General features: G+C 38.1%; 1 protein-coding gene across 1 annotated transcript in view; it reads right to left on the minus strand.

Moving 5' to 3' along the window:
* SIM1 (SIM bHLH transcription factor 1) overlaps window positions 1-19,920 on the minus strand; it is a 94,027-nt gene extending 74,107 nt beyond the window's left edge. The window contains exons 1-2 of the mRNA XM_044290282.1: window positions 19,859-19,920; window positions 18,491-18,863 (exon numbers count right to left, since the gene is read on the minus strand). Coding sequence (XP_044146217.1) covers window positions 18,491-18,665 — 175 coding nt within the window. The 5' untranslated portion in view covers window positions 18,666-18,863; window positions 19,859-19,920. The remainder of the gene's footprint in view (window positions 1-18,490; window positions 18,864-19,858) is intronic.
* Between the last annotated feature and the right edge of the window lie 283 nt (window positions 19,921-20,203).

The following is a 20,203-nucleotide window of genomic DNA, read 5'->3' on the forward strand; positions in this document are numbered from 1 at the left end:
TTTTAAATAATTTAGCATGTAAAATGATTATTTCATGTTTTGCTCTTTTGTATTCTAAATTAATTCAAAGAAAATAAATGATGACACAAATTAAAATACTCAGAACAACGTGGTTTACTGCGTTAAGATGAAAGCATTTATTTATTGATTTTATAATTTCTTGGTATTAATGTTATACTACAACCCTACTATTAAAAAAATTAGCAGCGGTAGTAATATCTTTATTGTTTTTATGGTATTACTAGTATATCATTGAATAATTTATCATGACAGCATTCTACAAAGCTAAATAGTTAAGCACAGCATCATTTGAATTGGGAGGACAGACATACAAACATTTCAGTCACACTGTTAGTTTCCTCTAGCAAATCTTTTTAGTAGAGAAAATAACAGTATCATCCATTTGCTGCATATCCCTTCATTGTCACAATCTGAGTTTGTGAAATTAATAGAATACAAAAATAAAATGTGAGTTATCATATGCCAAATAGTAAATGTGTATTGTGATCAGTCACTGGGCCATTCATAGAGCAATGATTCAGTACAAAGCACAATAACTGTGTATATCTGAATATGGTGCAAACACATATTTCCAATAAACCCAAGTATCTGAAATAGTTCACACCATGTTAAAAAATAGTTCACTAATGGATATTCCACATGCCCAAATTACTGTGATACCTTAACCCTTTCCTGCAGCAGCGATTTTCCATTTCTTTCCTTTTTTGTTTTTAACTCCCTGACTTGCCGGAGACATAACTTTTTAATTTTTCCATACGGGAGCTTGTTATTTGAAGGATAAGTTGTACTTTCTAATGGCCCCATTTAATATTGCATAGTATGTAGTGCAAAGCTGGAAAAAAACTAAAACAAATGTGTGGAATTGGAAAAAAATAAATTCCGCTCTAGTTTTATTGGTTTCATTTTTATAGCGTTCATGGTTTGGCAAAACTGACATATGAACTTCATTCTGCGCATCAGTATGATCACAACAATACCATATTTTTTTATTTTTTTTCCATGTACTGACCCCCATAACATTTTCCCCAAAAAATCTAAATGTGTGGAATTGGAAAAGAATAAATTCTGCCATAGCTTTATTGGTTTCATTCTTACGATGTTTAATTATTTGGCAAAAGTGACATATTAACTTCATTCTGCACATTAGTATGATCACAATGCCCCATTATTTTGTAGTTTCTCCATGTTTTGACCCCCATAACTTTTTCCCCCAAAAATCGAAATGTGTGAAATTGGAAAAAAATAAATTCCGCCATAGTTTTATTGGTTTCATTCTTACGATGTTAAATTATTTGGCAAAAGTGACATATTAACTTCATTCTGCGCATTAGTTTGATCACAATGCCAATTTTTTTTGTAGTTTCTCCATGTTCTGACCCCCATAACTTTTTCATATTTACATATATAGAGCCATGAGAGACCTCATTTTCTGTAGGACAATCTGTAGTTTTTAGAGTGTGTATGATACTTTTTATTAATTTTTGGGGGAAGGTTGAGCAACCAAAAAAACAAAAAAACTGTGAATTGGCCATTTTGATTTTTATTTCCGTTACACTGTTTTCCACATGGGATGAATACATTTAGATTTTAATAGTTTGGGCATTTTGGGATGTGACAAAACTAATGATTGTTATTTCTTTATAATTTATTTTTAACATAGGTAAGGTGGAGTGATTAAAATGTTTATATCTTTTTATTTTTTTACATTTAAAAAAAAATTTTTTTACTTTTTCTTACACTTAATTTTAAGTCTCCCTAGGGTATGTTGATATTCGATCATCTAAACGCTTATAGCATAGACTACAATAATTTAACATTGATCCTATGATGCATCAGGGATCGATAGGACCATTGCAATGACAGGACTTAGAACCTTCAGAAGGCCCAAGGCTGCCATAGCAGCTGAACGGCTTCTGCAATCTCAGCGGGGGGGTGGGGGGCTTCTGCAATCTCAGCGGGGGGGTGGGGGGGGAGCCATTTGTCCCTTGGGAGTGATGCTCTCCCAGGAAAAGACCACTGAAATGCCATGGTCACAATTGACCATGGCATCTGAGGGGTTGCAAGTTTGTGATTGGGTTATCGCTATGGTGCTCTGCTCAGCTTCTGAGCGGGTGCCATCTTTAAAGACTCAACTTCTGCTGCACATGTATGGCGGATGTCAGGAATGGGTTAACCCCATATGAACACAGCTATTATGGGCCTTAAGGACTCAGTGAATAACATTTACATTTTTCTGTCAACGTAGCCAAATGAAGGCTTGTTCTTTAATGGACAAATTTAAGTTTCTTTTTTTGGGGGAAATGGAAAAGGCATTGTTTTTGAGGTATTTTGTTTACAGTGCGATATAAAGAAGATGACAACTTCTGAGGGTCATTAAAATTAAGACGTTCCCAAATTTATACATTTGTTATGTGTTACTACTTTTGCACAATAAAAACACCTAAACATTTTTTCCTTGTGTTGCGAGGAGAACCATACTGTTTTTTAGTCTGTACAAAGCTTCATGAGCACTTATTGTTTGCAGGACAATTTGTATGTGAATTTTGAGGTACTTAGGACTTATTAAGTTTGATTTATTTATTTTTTGGAGAGGGGAAGGAACAAAATATGCAAATTTTAAGGAATTATGTGGAATCGATATTGCTTTTGATTTACTATGTGTATTTTTTTAGGTTATTTTTTTTTCATAATGACGTATTTCAGCAGGACCTAATAGGCATATATACATGGCATACCATTGGCTCCCTGCAACTGCCTCACTAGCGCAGATAGGGTTATTGGAGCAGCCCCATGTCTCAGTCTAACCACTTATATACTGTGGTGGCAGCAACATTTGAGGGGGTTGAAATTTGAAATATCCAAATATTTACATGTCAAACATATACCTAAAAGTCCCCCTTTTGGCATACATCTATCTATTGAGTACTATGAGTACATTCAAGTGCATATTTTCATATACAGCACTTTTTGAATGCAGCTATATCTTCCCAAAATAGCCTACACACATGCTGTGAAACCAGCTAAACATCACTATCCAGTGGCCTCAGCAACAACAAAGTGTCTTTCAATAATGAGCAAAAACAGAATACACACATCAAGATAGTTTAGAGATTATTTTACTTTTCCCTGGAAATAAAAGAGTTCTAATTCAAAATATTATTAAAACAGGATTATATAGTAATTCAGATCAAATACATTTATCATGGGTCACAGGGAGGCAATTCACAGTACACCGTGTTCCAAATATGTGTCTGCATATTACAGTAATAGAAGAGAGTGGGTTCTTCACTGGTTAAAGCTTGAGAGTGCAACATATCACTAATAACTTAGATCGCAGAATTACAGAGCTGCCTAACTAAAAGTGAACATGGCCATGTGCAACCTGATAAGTGTGACCCAGTCATGACATGTTATGATTTACATCATTTGGTATCATATGTTTATAGTTGTAGCATTAAAATACTTGTTTCTATACACTAATTTTGAAGATGTTTTGGGAAAATTTACATATATGCGATAGGAAGGGTTTTATAGGGAGGGGTTGATCTTAATAATGTGCTCTCACCCATTGGTTTTATTAATTTATTCTGAAGAACACTGGGCGTCAAGAGGGGGGAGTCTCTTCTGTCAGACCCTTGTAGAATGTGAGTCACTGATATGTCATAAATGTCATTGGAAAACCCCTTCTAGTAGTATGCAGCTCTTAATTTCCAAACCAGCATGATGAAGACACAAGAGTAATTTACAAGTTTCTGTGCAGCCAATGAAGTTATCATCTCAGAATACTTTATCTAACGCCATATAGTTTTAACTCATTGGCTTGGAAAGAAAGTTCTTCACTATTTTAAACATAATGCTAGTTACATATGCAGCATATTTAGGCTCCAAAGTGAATGACTAAAAGTACTCAACTATTAAACACAGGTGTATGACATCTACAGGACAACCACAATATTGAAGACACACTGGAATCAGGATTACCATTCTATGGCAACTGAAATTCATATGTTGTAATTATCCAGAAATGAAATAGACATCATTGGGAAGATGAGATAAACAGGTATGATTTGCAAAGATAAAAATGCTATTTTTATATACATCTATATATATATATATATATATATATATATATATATATATATTAATTCATCAGAGCAGCCTGATGCCTTGATTTGATTAGTATCCCTTATCTCTGAACTCCTGACTCCTTATTAAAGCTGAATTCTTATCAATTAGATATAGTAAACATAAGTACAGTACAATACTAAAATAATGAAAATGCATCCAAACTTTTTTTGGGCTGTGGACAGAACACTGAATCATACATAATAATCTTTGTCTGTCCACATTCCAGGTGCAGAGCCACTTAAGAGTACTTTTTAACCTCAGTTTTCAGTTGCTGTAGTACTATAAGGAACATGTAGTAGCATTGATGTATAGTGCAATAAGTCAAGAACCAGGATGAGCAGTATGGGAATCATTTTGTTGTGCGCAGATCTCTCCTGGGCCACACAGTTATTTATTAAGCAGTGTCCAGTCATTATACAAGTCATAAGCTAAAAGGAGTAGTCAGCATCTGCAGCTCGGCCTAGCAGAGGTGTAGAGATGGTGTAGAGATGTCACCAGTGTGCTGTGCCAGTGCCACTCCACTGTGCTAAGACTGAGAAGGCAAGAGTAAGGGGCATGACGGCTCCGGCTACAGGCCTGCAGCCCTAGCTGATAGCTCTATAGTAGGTGCTTATGTCTAAGTCTTTCTCAATCTTTATTCACATCACTATAATACTGCTGAGGGGATAAAGCCTGATCACTGAGAGGTGGCCTGGTCTCCTGTCCCTTTCACTACATTCACAGGGGCTTATCCTGCAGAGGCTCCCGATAGCCCTATCCAAACATGCTTCTTTTCACATTGCCATCTGCCTCATACCTTCCCCAGCTTACCACTATTATCTCCAGCTCTTTCTTTATCCCTGCCCCCTATGAATATTCTCCTCTATTTGGGTGCAAGACCACCTATCCAGATATTGTGCAAATCCTATGCCAGTAAATGCCGCCTTCCCCTACTGTACTGGGAGAATAACGGGTCAAGCAATGAATTAGTTGTGCTACTCTTATGATACCACTGATGAGATATCTATAGTTCTATATACTAGTTGAACCATATATGGCACTATATAAGATAAATATCAGTCTAATCGTGTGGGACCATAGTTGCTTATTAATCCTAGGTAAGCTGTGGCTCAGGAAATGAAGAGAGTACTTGGTGTTAATCAGTAACCGGGTCACATTAGAGTTTAACACCAACTTTAGTTTGCACCGTCATTAATACAGTGCTGCCAGGCTTTCTCATATCATATGATGACAATAGGGCCAGTAAGAAGCCCCCCGTATACACTACTGGCACACATTGCAAGGTGTACGTGCAGCTCCTCAGTGGGCCCTGGTGAACTGCATGTTATGGTTTTTCCTTTTCACACTGTGATTTTTGCACTTGACCTACCGCAGCAAATTCTGAAAATCCTTTGATTAAGTCTCTTTAAAAAATAAATGGAAACTCACCGCCCCTTTCATCAGGATTACACTGAAAACTAGATCTAAAGATCCCTTAGTAATTTGGAGAGGCTGCAGGAATAATGAGCTACAAATAGAATCAAGCAGCTTACTGAAGAGGGGGGCCACTCAGTAATCACTCCCCCCTTCCCCTATCAGGACTGAATCCTCACATATTTCTGTCAAATATGTTCTTGTTGTTATACAGATTAAATATATATATATATATATATATATATATAACATGCATGCGTACACTATACTACACAGCAGCAATGTGCAGACATGGTATTACATCCCCTTGTAAATACAGTGTGACCCTCGGATTACCTCGATGGACTAGCTTCACAGGCTTTGTAATTTCCTGAAAATGAGATTTCGATTTATAAAACAAGAAAGCAATTAGTAACCAAATGAGGCGGAGCAGATCCAGTGAAATTGCCCTAATCCCAAAGGCATCATTTAGGCCAGGTCCTGGAGAGCGAGAGAGCCTGGCTGCTCTGTGCAGTGGAGAAATTGCTGCAGCTACTTTACCAATATATATCTCATCCCCAGTCGCTAACCCTTGGAAGGCAATTCATTAGGATCTCATAGACACTTGTGTCTCCAGCATACTGCTGATGCTCTGGCTGTGCTCTCTGCAATTTCACACACGCATCAATGGACCAGCGTACAATTTGTACTCAGATGTGCAATATATGGCTCTTATTGAACTACAAGTCCAAGCATATCAGTCCCACTCTGAAGTCACATTGGAATAGTTGAGCTTGCTATATACTCTCTGTCTGCTTGCATTTCTGGTCCTATAACATAAGAACTATATTTCTCAACAGGGCTGCTCTTTAAAACGCTAGCTAGCTTGAACCTACAGTAATATACTAATACTGCTTAAAAATATTAGACTAATATATAACTATAAATTAACAGATGAATAGATGATTATGTAGATACTGTAGATAGATATAAAATAACATAAAAAGGAAAGAAAGGAACAGAAAGAACCTAAGGTACTATAAAAGCTGTGAAATGGCAATAAAGAATTGTCAGTTCCGTAAATCAGGGTTCCAGTACTACACAATGCATTATGGAAGTAAATGCCATGAACGGAATGTTCCATGCTAAAAACTATGGGGGCGTTTTTGGAATAACATTCTCCCAGGGAAGGGATTGGAGGTTTGCTAAATGATCTTGTTTGTTTGCTATTTATCCTTAGTAAGATATTTATATTATTCCCCCAATTCCACAAATTGTCTTGATAACTTGAGGTGGAATTGACTATTTTGCTGCCAAGTAAAATGGTGAAGAAGAGAAGGGTTAAGCACGCTCTCCGAAGCCAAGGTACAAAGACATTTAATGGACTGCTTATTAAAAGGACAACAAAGGATCACACTGCAGGTCTGACCCATTGACAATGTGACAGCATTCTTACACCAGCCAGATCAATGCTTCCTTTGTCTGGAGCGAGGCAATCATTACCAGCATAAACACAAGTTTATTCTTCAATCAGCTTTTCTTTTTGTTACTAGAACCAATAGTCGCACATGATATATTACTGTCAAGCATATAACCTTATCATCTATGAGGACTTTTGGACCACTCAGTTGCTAAATACAGCTGGGTTCACATGTATCAGATAAGTTCACCAGATGTTTTATACATAACCAATGACAAAGTTGTGCAAATTGTGCATTAGCCCATAACTCAACATAGCCAGACAGTAAAACACTGCATAGGCTATGCTTTAGAGGGAGTCTCCCTGCGTCACAACTGAAGCCACTCAGAACAATGCTGTTCCCAAATGATACTAAGTGATCCGTTTTGTCATCATCTTCTTTCCAGGAGTTTTATACTGAGCCAGGGGTGAACCCAGATCTTATAGGGCTCCATAGCAAAGGTTAGTTTAGGTCTCCCTGACCCATCTAGTTTCCCCATACACATGTGTCAGTCACTCTAAGCACAATGCCCCAGATTTCAGATGAATCTACATTATAAATTGTAAAAATAAAAAAAAAAGGTCACACCTGGCCTCACCTACTTTATCCGACTTCTATGTCAGAAAAAGTGGAACAGGTTCTTCAAAAATACGGAGCTCATTCTGACCACTTCATTTCTCCATGTATTCACATCAGACAACTGGCATATATTGAAAAATCTCCTGCTTCCTATCCATTAAAAAGCTGACTGGCTGTCACCACTAGGGGGAGCTCAGTGCACAGGAATATATGCAGATACAACTGACTGAATTAGACGTGGGTAATAATGTGTTTGCCATGAGCTCCCATAGTGGTGGCTGCATGAAAATGCTGTTTTTCATATAGCAGTTGTGTGGTAAGAGTAAAAAGCATAAAAAGCGATCAAAAAGTCATATTCATTGTTTCAATGAATTCCACTAAAAACAAGCCATCACACAGCTCCATCAAGGAAAAAATAAAGTTATGAATGTGTGATAATTTTTTGTACAAACGTGATAAAAACTATACAAATTTGGTATCACCATAATCATCTAGGGCCACAGAATCAAGTAATTAAGTCAATTATACTCCACGGTGAACGCTGTGAAAAAAGAATGCACTCCAGAATTTTTGTTCATTTTGCCTCCCCTAAGGTAGAATAAAAAGTGCTAAAAAAATCTTTTAACCCAAATTTGTATCAATGAATACAAATCCTTAGATACGTGTCTATGTGAAAATTAAAAAGTTATGGCTCTCAGCATATGATGACTCAAAAACATTTTTTAAATAAAAAAAAGTATATTTGTGCAAAAGTACTAAAACATTAAACACTATATAATTTTGTTTTCGCAAATCGTAATCATAAAGGGAGCACATTATTAATGTTGCAGAGTAAACACATCAAAATTTATTATGCAAAAAAAACAATGGCAGAATTGTATATATTTTTTTTTCCACTCTCCTCAGAAAGAAGTAAAAGTTATTAAAAAAAATTTAAGATTTAAAAAAAAATACCGGTAATTCTCCTATGGCTAAGTCGACAGAAAATTAAAAACATAACAACTGTTTGAATGTGACAATAGAAAAAAAATAATAATAAAAAAAAATAATAATATATATATATATATATATATATATATGCCAGTCCTGAAGGGGTTAAACAGTGGGGCGTGAAATTGTGTAGCCAGAAAAGCGGTCTACTATCTTCACCATTTTGATCACTGTATGCACACTGAGTGCTGCCTATGAAGTACAAAGAGCATTAGTGTAACAGATCACATGATCCCTGCGACGCTAGAGCGCGGTCAGAGCTGCGGGGTCTAAAACAATTCGGATCAATATCAGGGCAGAGTTTCCCAGCTTTAACACCATCTCTGCAATGATACCTGGATTTCTTCAAGGTCTCACCTGACCTTCTGCAGGATAGCAAGTAAAAGAGATAACGTATAAAAAGGGAGCAACTCGGCCCTGCAATCTGCTGCGATATTCTTTGGTCAAAATCACTGAAACCCTTATGGACACCATTAGAGTTAAAATTGATCAACATAGTGGAATACCCCTTTAAGTGTTTACATTTGTAAAGCATAGATTTTCTTTTAAGAATAATTGTCAGACATAAACCATTTTTCGGAGCTCATACTAAATGTCCCCTTCCAGCATGTATTATTTCCTTTCATCAGGTGGACACATTCATGCTTCCACAACCTGCTCCAAACACATTGAGCAGTAACAATACTGACTCATTTGCAGCAATTTGTCCTGGAGGCCATGCACACACAACACTTCTAGCCAGTGTGGTTGAATGGGTTTCCACATCATAGGCATACCAGCATAATAAAGATTCCATAATACCATAACTGCTCGGGGGGCCCTATTTGAGAAGATAAATGTGACAGACTTTTGGTAATTGATAGAGATATATGTGCTTTGTGTTAAGACCAGTGCAGGGGGATGTGAACACCTGAGAGGGAGGGTGCGAAGTAGCAATGAAATTCTATACCTGACTCAAAAAGTATGCTATAGTTCCAAGAATCTGGCAAATTATGCTGGGTTCATATGTCTCTTTGTGCGTTTAAGGAAATATGAAATAAACTATAAATGGGCACATATTAACAGCCTATGTGCATAATCTATATATTTTCATTACAAAAAGTATGCTATGCATGGCTTTCTGGATATAGATATATAATGCTGCAATTTCCACAGTGGCCACTAGGCTTAAAAATAGGTCATGATTTCCTGTTATGTACAGGTAACTTTTCAGTAGCTATTATTATTATCACCACATACAGAATTACAATGACAAGTAACACCTCTATACAGATAATACAGGATCCTCTATTGACAATAGGTGATATCACAGCTTATCTCCTCCCTCCTGACCTCTACACAGGTCACAGAGCATGCCTACAAAACTCTCCCACAGACGTCACTTGGGTCAGCTCCTGTCTATGCCCCATGTAGCTGCTCTCAAAACACAGGCCTAGTGGCCAGTGTGAAAATTGCAGGATTGCACACAATGTTTTAAAATGGATAGTGAGATGGAAAAATATAAAAACCCAAAATTCTAAAAATCTATGTTTTACATAAAAACCTTACTAAAAAACAATAGTTCATTTTCCAATGAAACATTCCATTTTACTTATTCTATTTTATTTTTATTTATTTTTTTGCTTTAATCACAGCCAATAGTCTTGCTTTTATGTTTCACTCAGGCCATCACTGTGACCACAGAGAGTCCCCTGTAGTCAATCAGTAAGAGCATCACACATTACACTAATCAATGTAATTCTCTTCTGTGCGACTATTTATCTAGGCCTATCAAGAGAAGAAAAGAACTGTCATACTGTTATCCCAATTCTACACCTACTGTTATCACGAGGATTACCCTTCAGATAACATCTTCCCTTCACATCAGCAGTAAACTGTCGAATGACTGACAATGGATTACATATCTATTAACAGGGCTTAATCGTTTGTGCTGACTGCTACAGAAAGACAAGGTTTATTTTTCATTTTCAATGGTACCAAAATGAAAAAGAAAATTAGACAAAAATTGTAAATAAATTTGCATTCTATGAATGTTGAGTTTAAAAAATAAACCCTTTTCTGAAAGTATTCCTGTAAAAAGATGGATTTGATGGATCTCATTGAAGGGAACTTGTCATCCGAACAGGCTTATCAAAAGATTTCCATGTCCCCACTGTCACAGCTGCGCTCTTTCAGAAGCACAATTCTAGTGTTAAAAATCGATTTAGAAAATGTACTTAAAGTGATTAAAACATACTTGCTGGAGTCACTGGGGCGTATCGCTGCACTGGGGACTCATGGATTCATTCCTCTTACCCTGCCCACCTCGCTCTCACAGGCCTCCCCTTTCCTCCTTTACATCAGCACCTGGCCGTGTGAAATCTCACACAGTCGAAGAAGACCTTCTTCCACCGACGAGACCTGACATGTATATACCTCGGCTTCAAGTGCATGAATGCTTGAAGTCTCAGAAAGTGCAACGAAAAACATTTGCTGTGGCATGACTATTTTCGAGCTATGATTTTGCAGTAAAAAAATCGTATGTGACCACCCTGTAATCCAGCAGTGGTGGTCGTGCTTGCACATTATAGGAAAAAGTGCCGGCCTCTCTGGTGGCTGGGACTGTGGGAGTGCACATAGGCACGCATGCACAGCAGCTCCCATCGCGACCACCTTGCATCTGTGCCATAACCCCTGGATACGAGCAATGCATATTGTGATTAAAAAGTGAATCCAGCCAGCAAAGGAAGCAATATGGACAATCACAATACATTAGTAAGTGCCTTGTGTTAGCACTGTCTACATGATAAATGCCATTTGCTGAAGTGAGACAACCCCTTTAAAGAGGACCTTTCATCTGTTTAACCCTAGTCTAATTAGGGTCTTACCTTATAGGGCGGTCCCCACTGATGTCATCGCATTATTATTTTTTGTTTGTTTTTTAAAACCCGCTGTTGTCCCCCGTTGATTTCTGCGCCTTATATTCTAATTCGCCGACTTGGTTATACTAGGCGGAGACTGGAGCGGTCCTCTTCTCCCTGGCTGTGAGCGCAACCAATCAGAGCGCACCGCTCATAGCCAGGGTGAATGAGCTCCTCCCAGGCTATGAGCGGTGCGCTCTGATTGGATGCGCTCACAGTGTACAGATGTCAGAAGCAACGTGGAAATAAGCCACTGTCTGTTTCCAGGGGCAACCAGTACAATTTGTGAAGAAACTTTGGAAATGAATGAAGACGATAACGTGAACTCATTCAAATGTACTTTTGAAAACAAATTGCAAAGTTACTCTACATTTTTATGTTTTTTTTCTCAAGTTTCAGAAAATAAAAATGATTAATTGCACTCCGTTTTCTAATAGAATTTGCACATCAAATTCTTTTTTTAAATCTCTGCTTGTAGTCATTGAATAGGAAAGTCATTGTTTAGTACCAGGAGGCCCCAACTTGGTCATCATTTGTGTCTGGACCAGGCGAGCGAAAAGAAATAAAAACTGTTACCGTGTGAAATATGTGAACCCAGCATTACTGGACACTCGTCAGAGCCATGACTTTGGGACCAGGTTTATTCCCGTCTCGCACACAGAAAATGGGACGCTTTGACCCATCTTGGGGTCTTTCTCAAGCATGCTGGAAACGTTGCAGTGTCTGTCTGTGGGACATGTGAGTAAACTTCCTCACTGAATAGATTTGGACGCTGTCGCAATTTGTATTCATTCATTTATTTTTATTATTTTCCTGTGCGGACAGCCAAATTTGGGATATTTTGTTATTTCAGTCAATTTTGGCATCCAGTGGCCTCACTGTCACTGTGAGTGTGCTGCAGACAGCCTGCTATATGAATCTTCTGGGAGAAAGCAATGACCACAAGGGTAAGGTGTTGAGATCTGAGAAACCATGTCTCAAGCTGTCTCAGAACCAGGTTGAAATATGAAAGCTGTAATCTGATCAGTTACAGGGTGCAGCACCATTCTCTGCACTGCCACATGAGATCCGGCATAACTAATAGGTTCGGAAACATCAGCATGGACTCCTTTCTCCGGCGGAGCAGCCATTAGTCCCCACAGGGGTAGCAGGGACTGGCCTGGGAAAAAGTAACATGCTCTTGTATCCTGAAATGTATGAAAAAAGTAAGAACTTTTCTGTCTCATTAAAGGCAATTGGGAAAATTGGCGTATGGCAATAAAATCAATATTCGGACAACTGTCATGATTCCATCCGACACAGTAAGAACCCGATGACAGTAAAGCACTGCACACAGAGATAGTCTGCCTGGGGCACAAAGCGCACAAAAAATGTCATCACACATATAAAACTGGCCAGACTCACATGCAAGCAGCAGAATTTTTCCCGCAGAATGCCTGCATTCATTATGTAACTCCCCCCCCCCCCCCCCGGATCCCCATCAGATCTCATTTTAGTGAATGGGTGCCTGGCGCTGTCTGGCAGTGTCTGGCTATGCTGGATACGGTAACTCTGCTGAAACACACTACCAGATTTACCTGACGCAGATGTGATCCTACCCTTAGGCTACTTTCACACTAGTGGCAGACTTCTCCGGCAGGATGTTCACCCGTCGCAACAGCACGGCAAACATGCCGAGAGTCGGCCGGAATAAAACTACGACATGTTAGTCAATGGGGCTGGAGAGGACCTCCGGCGGCACACGTGCACTAGCGGCAGCACGGATCCAGCAGGCTGTTCGCCTGCCAGAGAAGGCTGCCGCTAGTGTGAAAGTAACCTTAAATCTAAATAAGGACTGAATAAGTCCTTAAATAAGGACTGAAAATTGATGTAAACCACCACCAGTCCGGCATCTGTAAACTCTACGGTTTTCTGTCCGGTGTTGTTTTACACACGGCATCAAAACTGATGTGCCAGATGATATGAACGATCCTATAGAAAATAATGGGGTCAGTTCCGGCATCGGTTTATCTCATAGTTTCCGCACTACGCCGGAGGGGAACTGAACCGGATCACTGGATACATGTGAGGGGGCCCTAAAGCTGCTCTGCTTTAATGCCAGGTGAAATAAAATAAAAAATATATGGGTTGAGTTTTTCCATCAATTTCCTTACAAGGTATATATAAAAAGAGGAAGCAAAGCCTGGCTTCTACCCACATATGAAGGAGCCATAACACAGGCTACATGTTCATCATACTGGAAGCTTCCTTGTGACAGGTGGAACTGGTTTGGTGTCCTAGGTAAGAAGTAAAGGAAACAATATCTTTCAAACTGGGAAAGTAACATCAATCTAGAAACCTAACCCCCCCCATCCCCATGTGTGGCTTGGTCAGGTATAAAACTAGTAAGCTGCTAATGACAGGCCACCATTGCTGCAATATTGTCCTGCTGTGGCTAGAACTTATTAGTCTACACTAAACAAACAATAGATATAAGGCTAAACATACAGATATCCTGGGAAAGCTGGGTACTTCAGGGACAGTATTGCTATGTTTTAAGAGATTGATTTGTTTTGTTTTTTAACCTGGAAATAATATGAAAATTCAACTGTTCTGCATACAGGGGTGACTTTAGGGTTAATTATTCACTCAGCCCTTACATGTGAATCTACAGGCACCAGAAGGGAAATAAATGCGATTTACTAAGCATAATGTCGCCAACAGTAACAGTAGCCCCGAATGTGGAAGCAACACGAACTGATCTAAACAAAGCAAGTCGGCGACATGTGATAATAGATGGGAGAACAGGACGGGCAGCTGTAAGCAGTCACCTGATGACAGCAAGCCAGCTAAACAAAGGGACGTGCGACATACACAACCCGACCTAATACTGAATATAACAGAGCAGGTGACCAGAGAGGTACTCACCGCACCCTATGGAGGCCAGATACCTATAGATAGATATACCGTCTACAGCCAGCAATAGTACTCCTAATAAACCGTGTTCTTACAATTCCCCAGACAGATATGAGGCAGAATGGATGATATCATTTGAATGTTAGATATATATAGAGAGGTATTGGTATAATTGTTTATATTCATAGTAATTATGGTGTTAATAATAGATAATGTAATTGTGAATCCTCCAATATTTCTAAGCCTTCAGGAAGGATAGATAGATAGATATGAAATAGATGAAGATAGATAGATAGATAGATAGATAGATAGATAGATAGATAGATAGATAGATATGAAATAGATGATAGGTAGATAGATATGAGATAGATTATTAGATAATAGATATATTATAGATACAGCATTATCGTCACAATTCCCAGAGAATACTAGGATAGGTGACACATATCTTCCTATTGTATAATACATTATCAGATAAGACAGCCATTGCCACTACAAGAAACGTGAAGGGTGTCATTATTTAATGACACATAATAATTATTATGTAAAGAAATGATATCCATCACTGGTGAGAACATGTAGAGAAGTCGCTAGTCTCTTCAATGTCTTATCTCATATTCTTCACACATTTCTATAAATTGTGGGAGAGGAAATATTTCATGTATCTCATGTACATAAATATTAGGTTTATCCATATATTGTGTGCTGCAATAGCATCCATTTACCGCAGACCGAGTAACCTCACCAGGGGAGACAGGCGGATGGCTAGATAGATAGATAGATAGTAGTAGGTAGGTAGATAGGAAGATAAAGAGATAGATACAGAGATAGATATTAGATAGATAGATATTAGATAGATATTAGATAGATAGATATTAGATAGATAGATAGATAGATAGATAGATAGATAGATAGATAGATAGCTATTAGATAGATATATATTAGATAGATTAATATCTATCTAATATCGATCATTTATCTATCTAATATCTATCTATCTAATATATATCATTTGATAGATAGATAGTGTTTTCCTGTACTCTGCAGAGATCTCCAGGCAGCAGCATATAACTCCGGAGATAAGCTGCCTCTCATTAGTACAGTCCTGCTGGAGCAGCAGCCGGTATTCTGCACACAGCCTGTATACGGCAGTAGGAGCAGTGCTCTCCTGGCATGCTGCTCAGGTACAGGGTGCACTGCTATCCTGTGCTGTACATACAGGAGAGCTTCTAGTAGTGTCTGAGCCCAGGACACCAGGGTGTGAACCCACATGTGACATAAATAATGAAAGTGGCCAGTGAAACCTACCCAGGGGGGCAGCAGTGCAACCCGACACTGCCCTCCTCACCTCCCCCAGCAGGGCACCGCGTTATTACTATTATCACTATTAGTACTGGTATTACTACGGCTATTTGTAGTACTAGCACCGGTGGTATTATTACTAGCATTACTCTAAGTATCAGTGTCATTATTACTGGAGGTATTAGTATTAGCAGTAATATTATTAATGCAAATATTACTAAGCAGTGGTGTGATTGTTAGCCATAGATTTTTTTATAAAGCAATTCATAATTTTTTGTTTTATTTTTAGTACAATTATTATCGATATTACTATTGTTATTACTAGTATTACTATTACTGTTGATATTAGTGTTATTATTAATTCAATTATTACTGTTAGTAGTATTATATTTGGCACAAATATTACTCTTCGTAGGGTTATTATTATGATTATTATTATTATTAGAGCCAGATTTATTATTGCTTAGTATTGTAATTATTAATGCTATTAGTTGCAGTATCATTATTAGCACTATAATTATTGTTAGTAGCAGTGCTATTATTACTGCTATTATCAGTGATAGTGTAATTATTAGTACTATTATCACTGCTTATTGTAATTATTTATGCTATTATTAGTAGCAGTGTTCTTACCGTTAGTATCACTGTTAGTAGTTTTATAATTAGTATAATCACTGCTAGTATTCTTATAGCTATTATTAGTAGTGGTGTTATTAGTTACTACTAGTAGCAGTGGTATTATATTACTACTAGTATTACTGTTAGTAGCAGTGTTATTAATTTTGTACTATAATCACATATTATTGATATTATTATTACTAGTAGCAGTATTATTATTTTAGTGTTATTATTACTGCTAGTATTGTTATGATTACACCTATTAGTAACATTATTGTTATTTCAGTACTATTGTCAGTGCAAGTATTGTTATTATTACACTTTTATTTTAGTACTATTATAACTGCTAGTATTATTACTCCTATTATTAGCAACAGTATTATATTATTACTGCTAATATTGTTATAATTACACGTATTATTATCAGTATTATTATTTTAGTACTATTATTACTGCTAGTTTTGTTATTGTTACACTTATTATTAGTAGAAGTATTATTATTAGTCCTATTATTAGGGACAGTATTATTAGTAGCAGTATAATTTTAATACTGTTATTACTGCTAATATTGTTACGATTACTCCTATTATTAGCATCAGTATCATAACATCTAGCATTGCTAGTATGCCACCTATATTAGTAGCAGTACTATTAATACTGTACTATAATGATAACATGTATATGTACAGACACGGTATTCCCGCTCGGGGCTGATTCCTGTATTTGGACAGTGTTAGGCCAGTGTTTGCCCAGCGCTTACTTCTTGGGTATACAGGGATCAGGACTCGGACAATGAGGGATCTGTAGATCCCCTCAGCGCTGGGGGGTGAGAATTTGCTGCAGTGGCATTAGCATAGTGACTGCTGGGCCGGGTCGCGCTGTGCCAGGCTGGCAGCATTATTCCCAGGGCACCGCCATATGCTTCCTCTGATCACACAGGCAGCTACATAGGCGCCAATAATTGGACTGATCTGCTGGAATCACGGAGAAAAGAAGCCCAGGGAGACCACAGAGCAACATCGGGGGTGGCACATCCAGGGCAAACCACAAAGCCAGGACCCCCCAAATCTGTGTATCTATCTAATATCTATCATCTACCTACCCCTATTTGTCTATGTATTATCTATCATCTACCTGTCTATCTCCTATCTATTAATCTATCTCCTATCTATCTATCTATCTATCTATTCTCTCTCTCTCTCTCTCTCATATCTATCTATTATTTATCTCTCTATCTATCTCAGATCTATCTATTATCTATCTTTATTAATCTCATATCTATCTCGTATTTATCTATCGCTCTATCTATTAATATCATATCTATCTCACATATATATATATATATATATATATATATATTATCTTTCTGTCTATCTCCTATCTATTATCTATCTATCTATCTAGTATCTATCTATCTATTTCCTTTTCTATCTATCAATTATCTATCTATCTATCTCATATATATCTATTATCCATCTATTAATCTCATATCTATCTCATATTTATCTATCTATTAATCTCATATATATCTATTATCTATCTCTCTATCTATTAATCGCATATCTATCTATTATCTATCTATCTCTCTATCTATTAATCTCATATATATCTATCTCATATATATCTATTATCTATCTATCTATCTCATATATATCTATCTCATATATATCTATTATCTAGCTATCTAAATCCATAAGAGGAGGCAGCATCCAGAACAGTGTGAGACAGGTGAGCCCGTTATTCCCCTTCCCAGCACCTTGCTCTCTCACTATTCTGGATGCTGTCTCCTCGTCTGGATAGCTTTCTGCTGACTTTGTGACCAGTCCTTTGGACCCACTGCCTGTTTTGTTGGTGCTGCTTACATTTTCTTTTCTAACTATCTATCATTTGTAATATGTAGCTAGCTACTATATAACTATTTCTCTCTCTCTCTCTCTCTCTCTCTCTATATATATATCTGTCTTTGTACCTACCGCCTCCCTAGACAGATAAATAGGTAGATTCGCATAATTTAACAGTTTTGGGCATTGCATATAAACCTCCCCTCTATCTATATATCTGCCATAATGGTCAGGATTATATATCTGTCATATCCACATGACATAAATGGAGATGATATTACATAAAATAACCATGGCACATGTGGCACTGCCTGGGCACCAGGTGCCCATCATCTACATTTCAGGCAGCAGACGCCTGACCTACCTTCAGGGAAGACCACCCTCATCTTCAGGTAGCTGGTGGTGAGGCGGATGATGGAGGCCTTGTCCAGCTGGGAGGTGATGGCAGAGGGCAGGGGCAGCAGTTTGGCCAGCTCATAGAACTCGCTGTTCTCCTTCTCCCGTCTAGTCCGGGCAGCGTTCTTGGACTTCTCTTTCATGGCGGCCTCAGCCTTGGTCACAGCTCCTGCCGCCAGGGATAGCCTCAGCAATGTCTGCGGACAGCACACATATCCACCGATGCAGACCAGGTCTCAGGAGCAGTGCGACAAATTCTTGTGTCCAGTGCGCCAACCTGTGTCATTCCAGGACAGGGGAAGGGTGGCTCCGGCGACACATCAGGGGGCCCCACAAGTCACCTGTGGACAGAGGACACATTCATCTCATTACTACAATTATCTATCCCCAACAATGAGGCAGCACCCACTAGTCCCAGCCTGGACAAGATGGTTATTCACCTCATCTGGGCCTTCTCAGCTAGCGGGGCTGAAATGTCGCATGACTGGATGGGCAGCCTCAGGTTTACTAGGGAACTTTTACAGGAGCATTTTATCTTTCCAGTATATAGATCTAATGACCAAGTCTTCTATTATGTCGTTATAGCTCTAATGTCTATCGTGTATTATGTATATGTTATATATTATAGTATATTATTATACCTGTTATATGTGTTACATCTGTCACTCCATTATTAGTGTATAGGAGAACTGGGGGAATGGACGGCGACGAACGTGTTAAAGATAAAATGTTCTATCTGCCCAGCTATACAGAGATAAGGTATAATAAGGAGATGGTGTATATAAACCATATAAAAGATAGATAGCTAAAAATAGATGATAAATAGATGGATAGATAATAAATAGCTATATGATAAATAATAGACACATATTGGATAGATATATGATAAATAATAAATAGAAAATATTTAGAATAATAGATAGAAGACATAATACATAGACAATAGATCATAGATAGTAGATATACAGATAATAGATAGATATGAGATCGATGATAAATAATAAATATATAGAAAATATTTAGATTAATAGATAGAAGACATATAATAAATAGAAAATAGATGATAGATAATAGATATAGATAGATATGAGATAGATAATACATAGAAAATAGATGTAGATATTAGATAGATAGATAGATAATAGATAGATAGATAGATAGATAGATAGATAGATAATGCATAGATAGATAGATAGATAGATAGATAGATAGAAAGATAGATAGATTTATTGGTCAGGATTTAGCAAGTTACCATAAGTTAGCAGTGAGCTGGCAGTGCCCCTCTGCCCACACAGAGTCCCTTCCCCCACCCTCACCCTGCAGGCAGAGCACTCACTTGCTGCTGTGTCCTGGGGAGAGCAGGTCCCGTGCAGGCGATAATTGGGAGCTCAGGAAGCCCATTAACTTGTTCCTGTCTCAGCGCTGTACTTAGTACAACTTCATCCCGCAGCCGCTCGTGTATCCTCCCTCACTGCCACTCACAGAGCCAGGCTGCAGCCCATTGGCCGGCTCCCTGTTGGCCGCGCACTGATTGGCTGTCGGCAGAGGTGACGTCAGCAGAGCGGTACCGTCTGTCGGTGACCCCGTGAACTGTCCGTGTGGTGGACCGTGCTGGCCGGGCGGACAGGAAGAAGATAGATAATGAGTTAGATAATAAATAGATAATTGATAGATATTAGAT

Source organism: Bufo gargarizans, chromosome 4, assembly GCF_014858855.1.
Source record: "Bufo gargarizans isolate SCDJY-AF-19 chromosome 4, ASM1485885v1, whole genome shotgun sequence".
Taxonomy (NCBI): domain Eukaryota; kingdom Metazoa; phylum Chordata; class Amphibia; order Anura; family Bufonidae; genus Bufo; species Bufo gargarizans.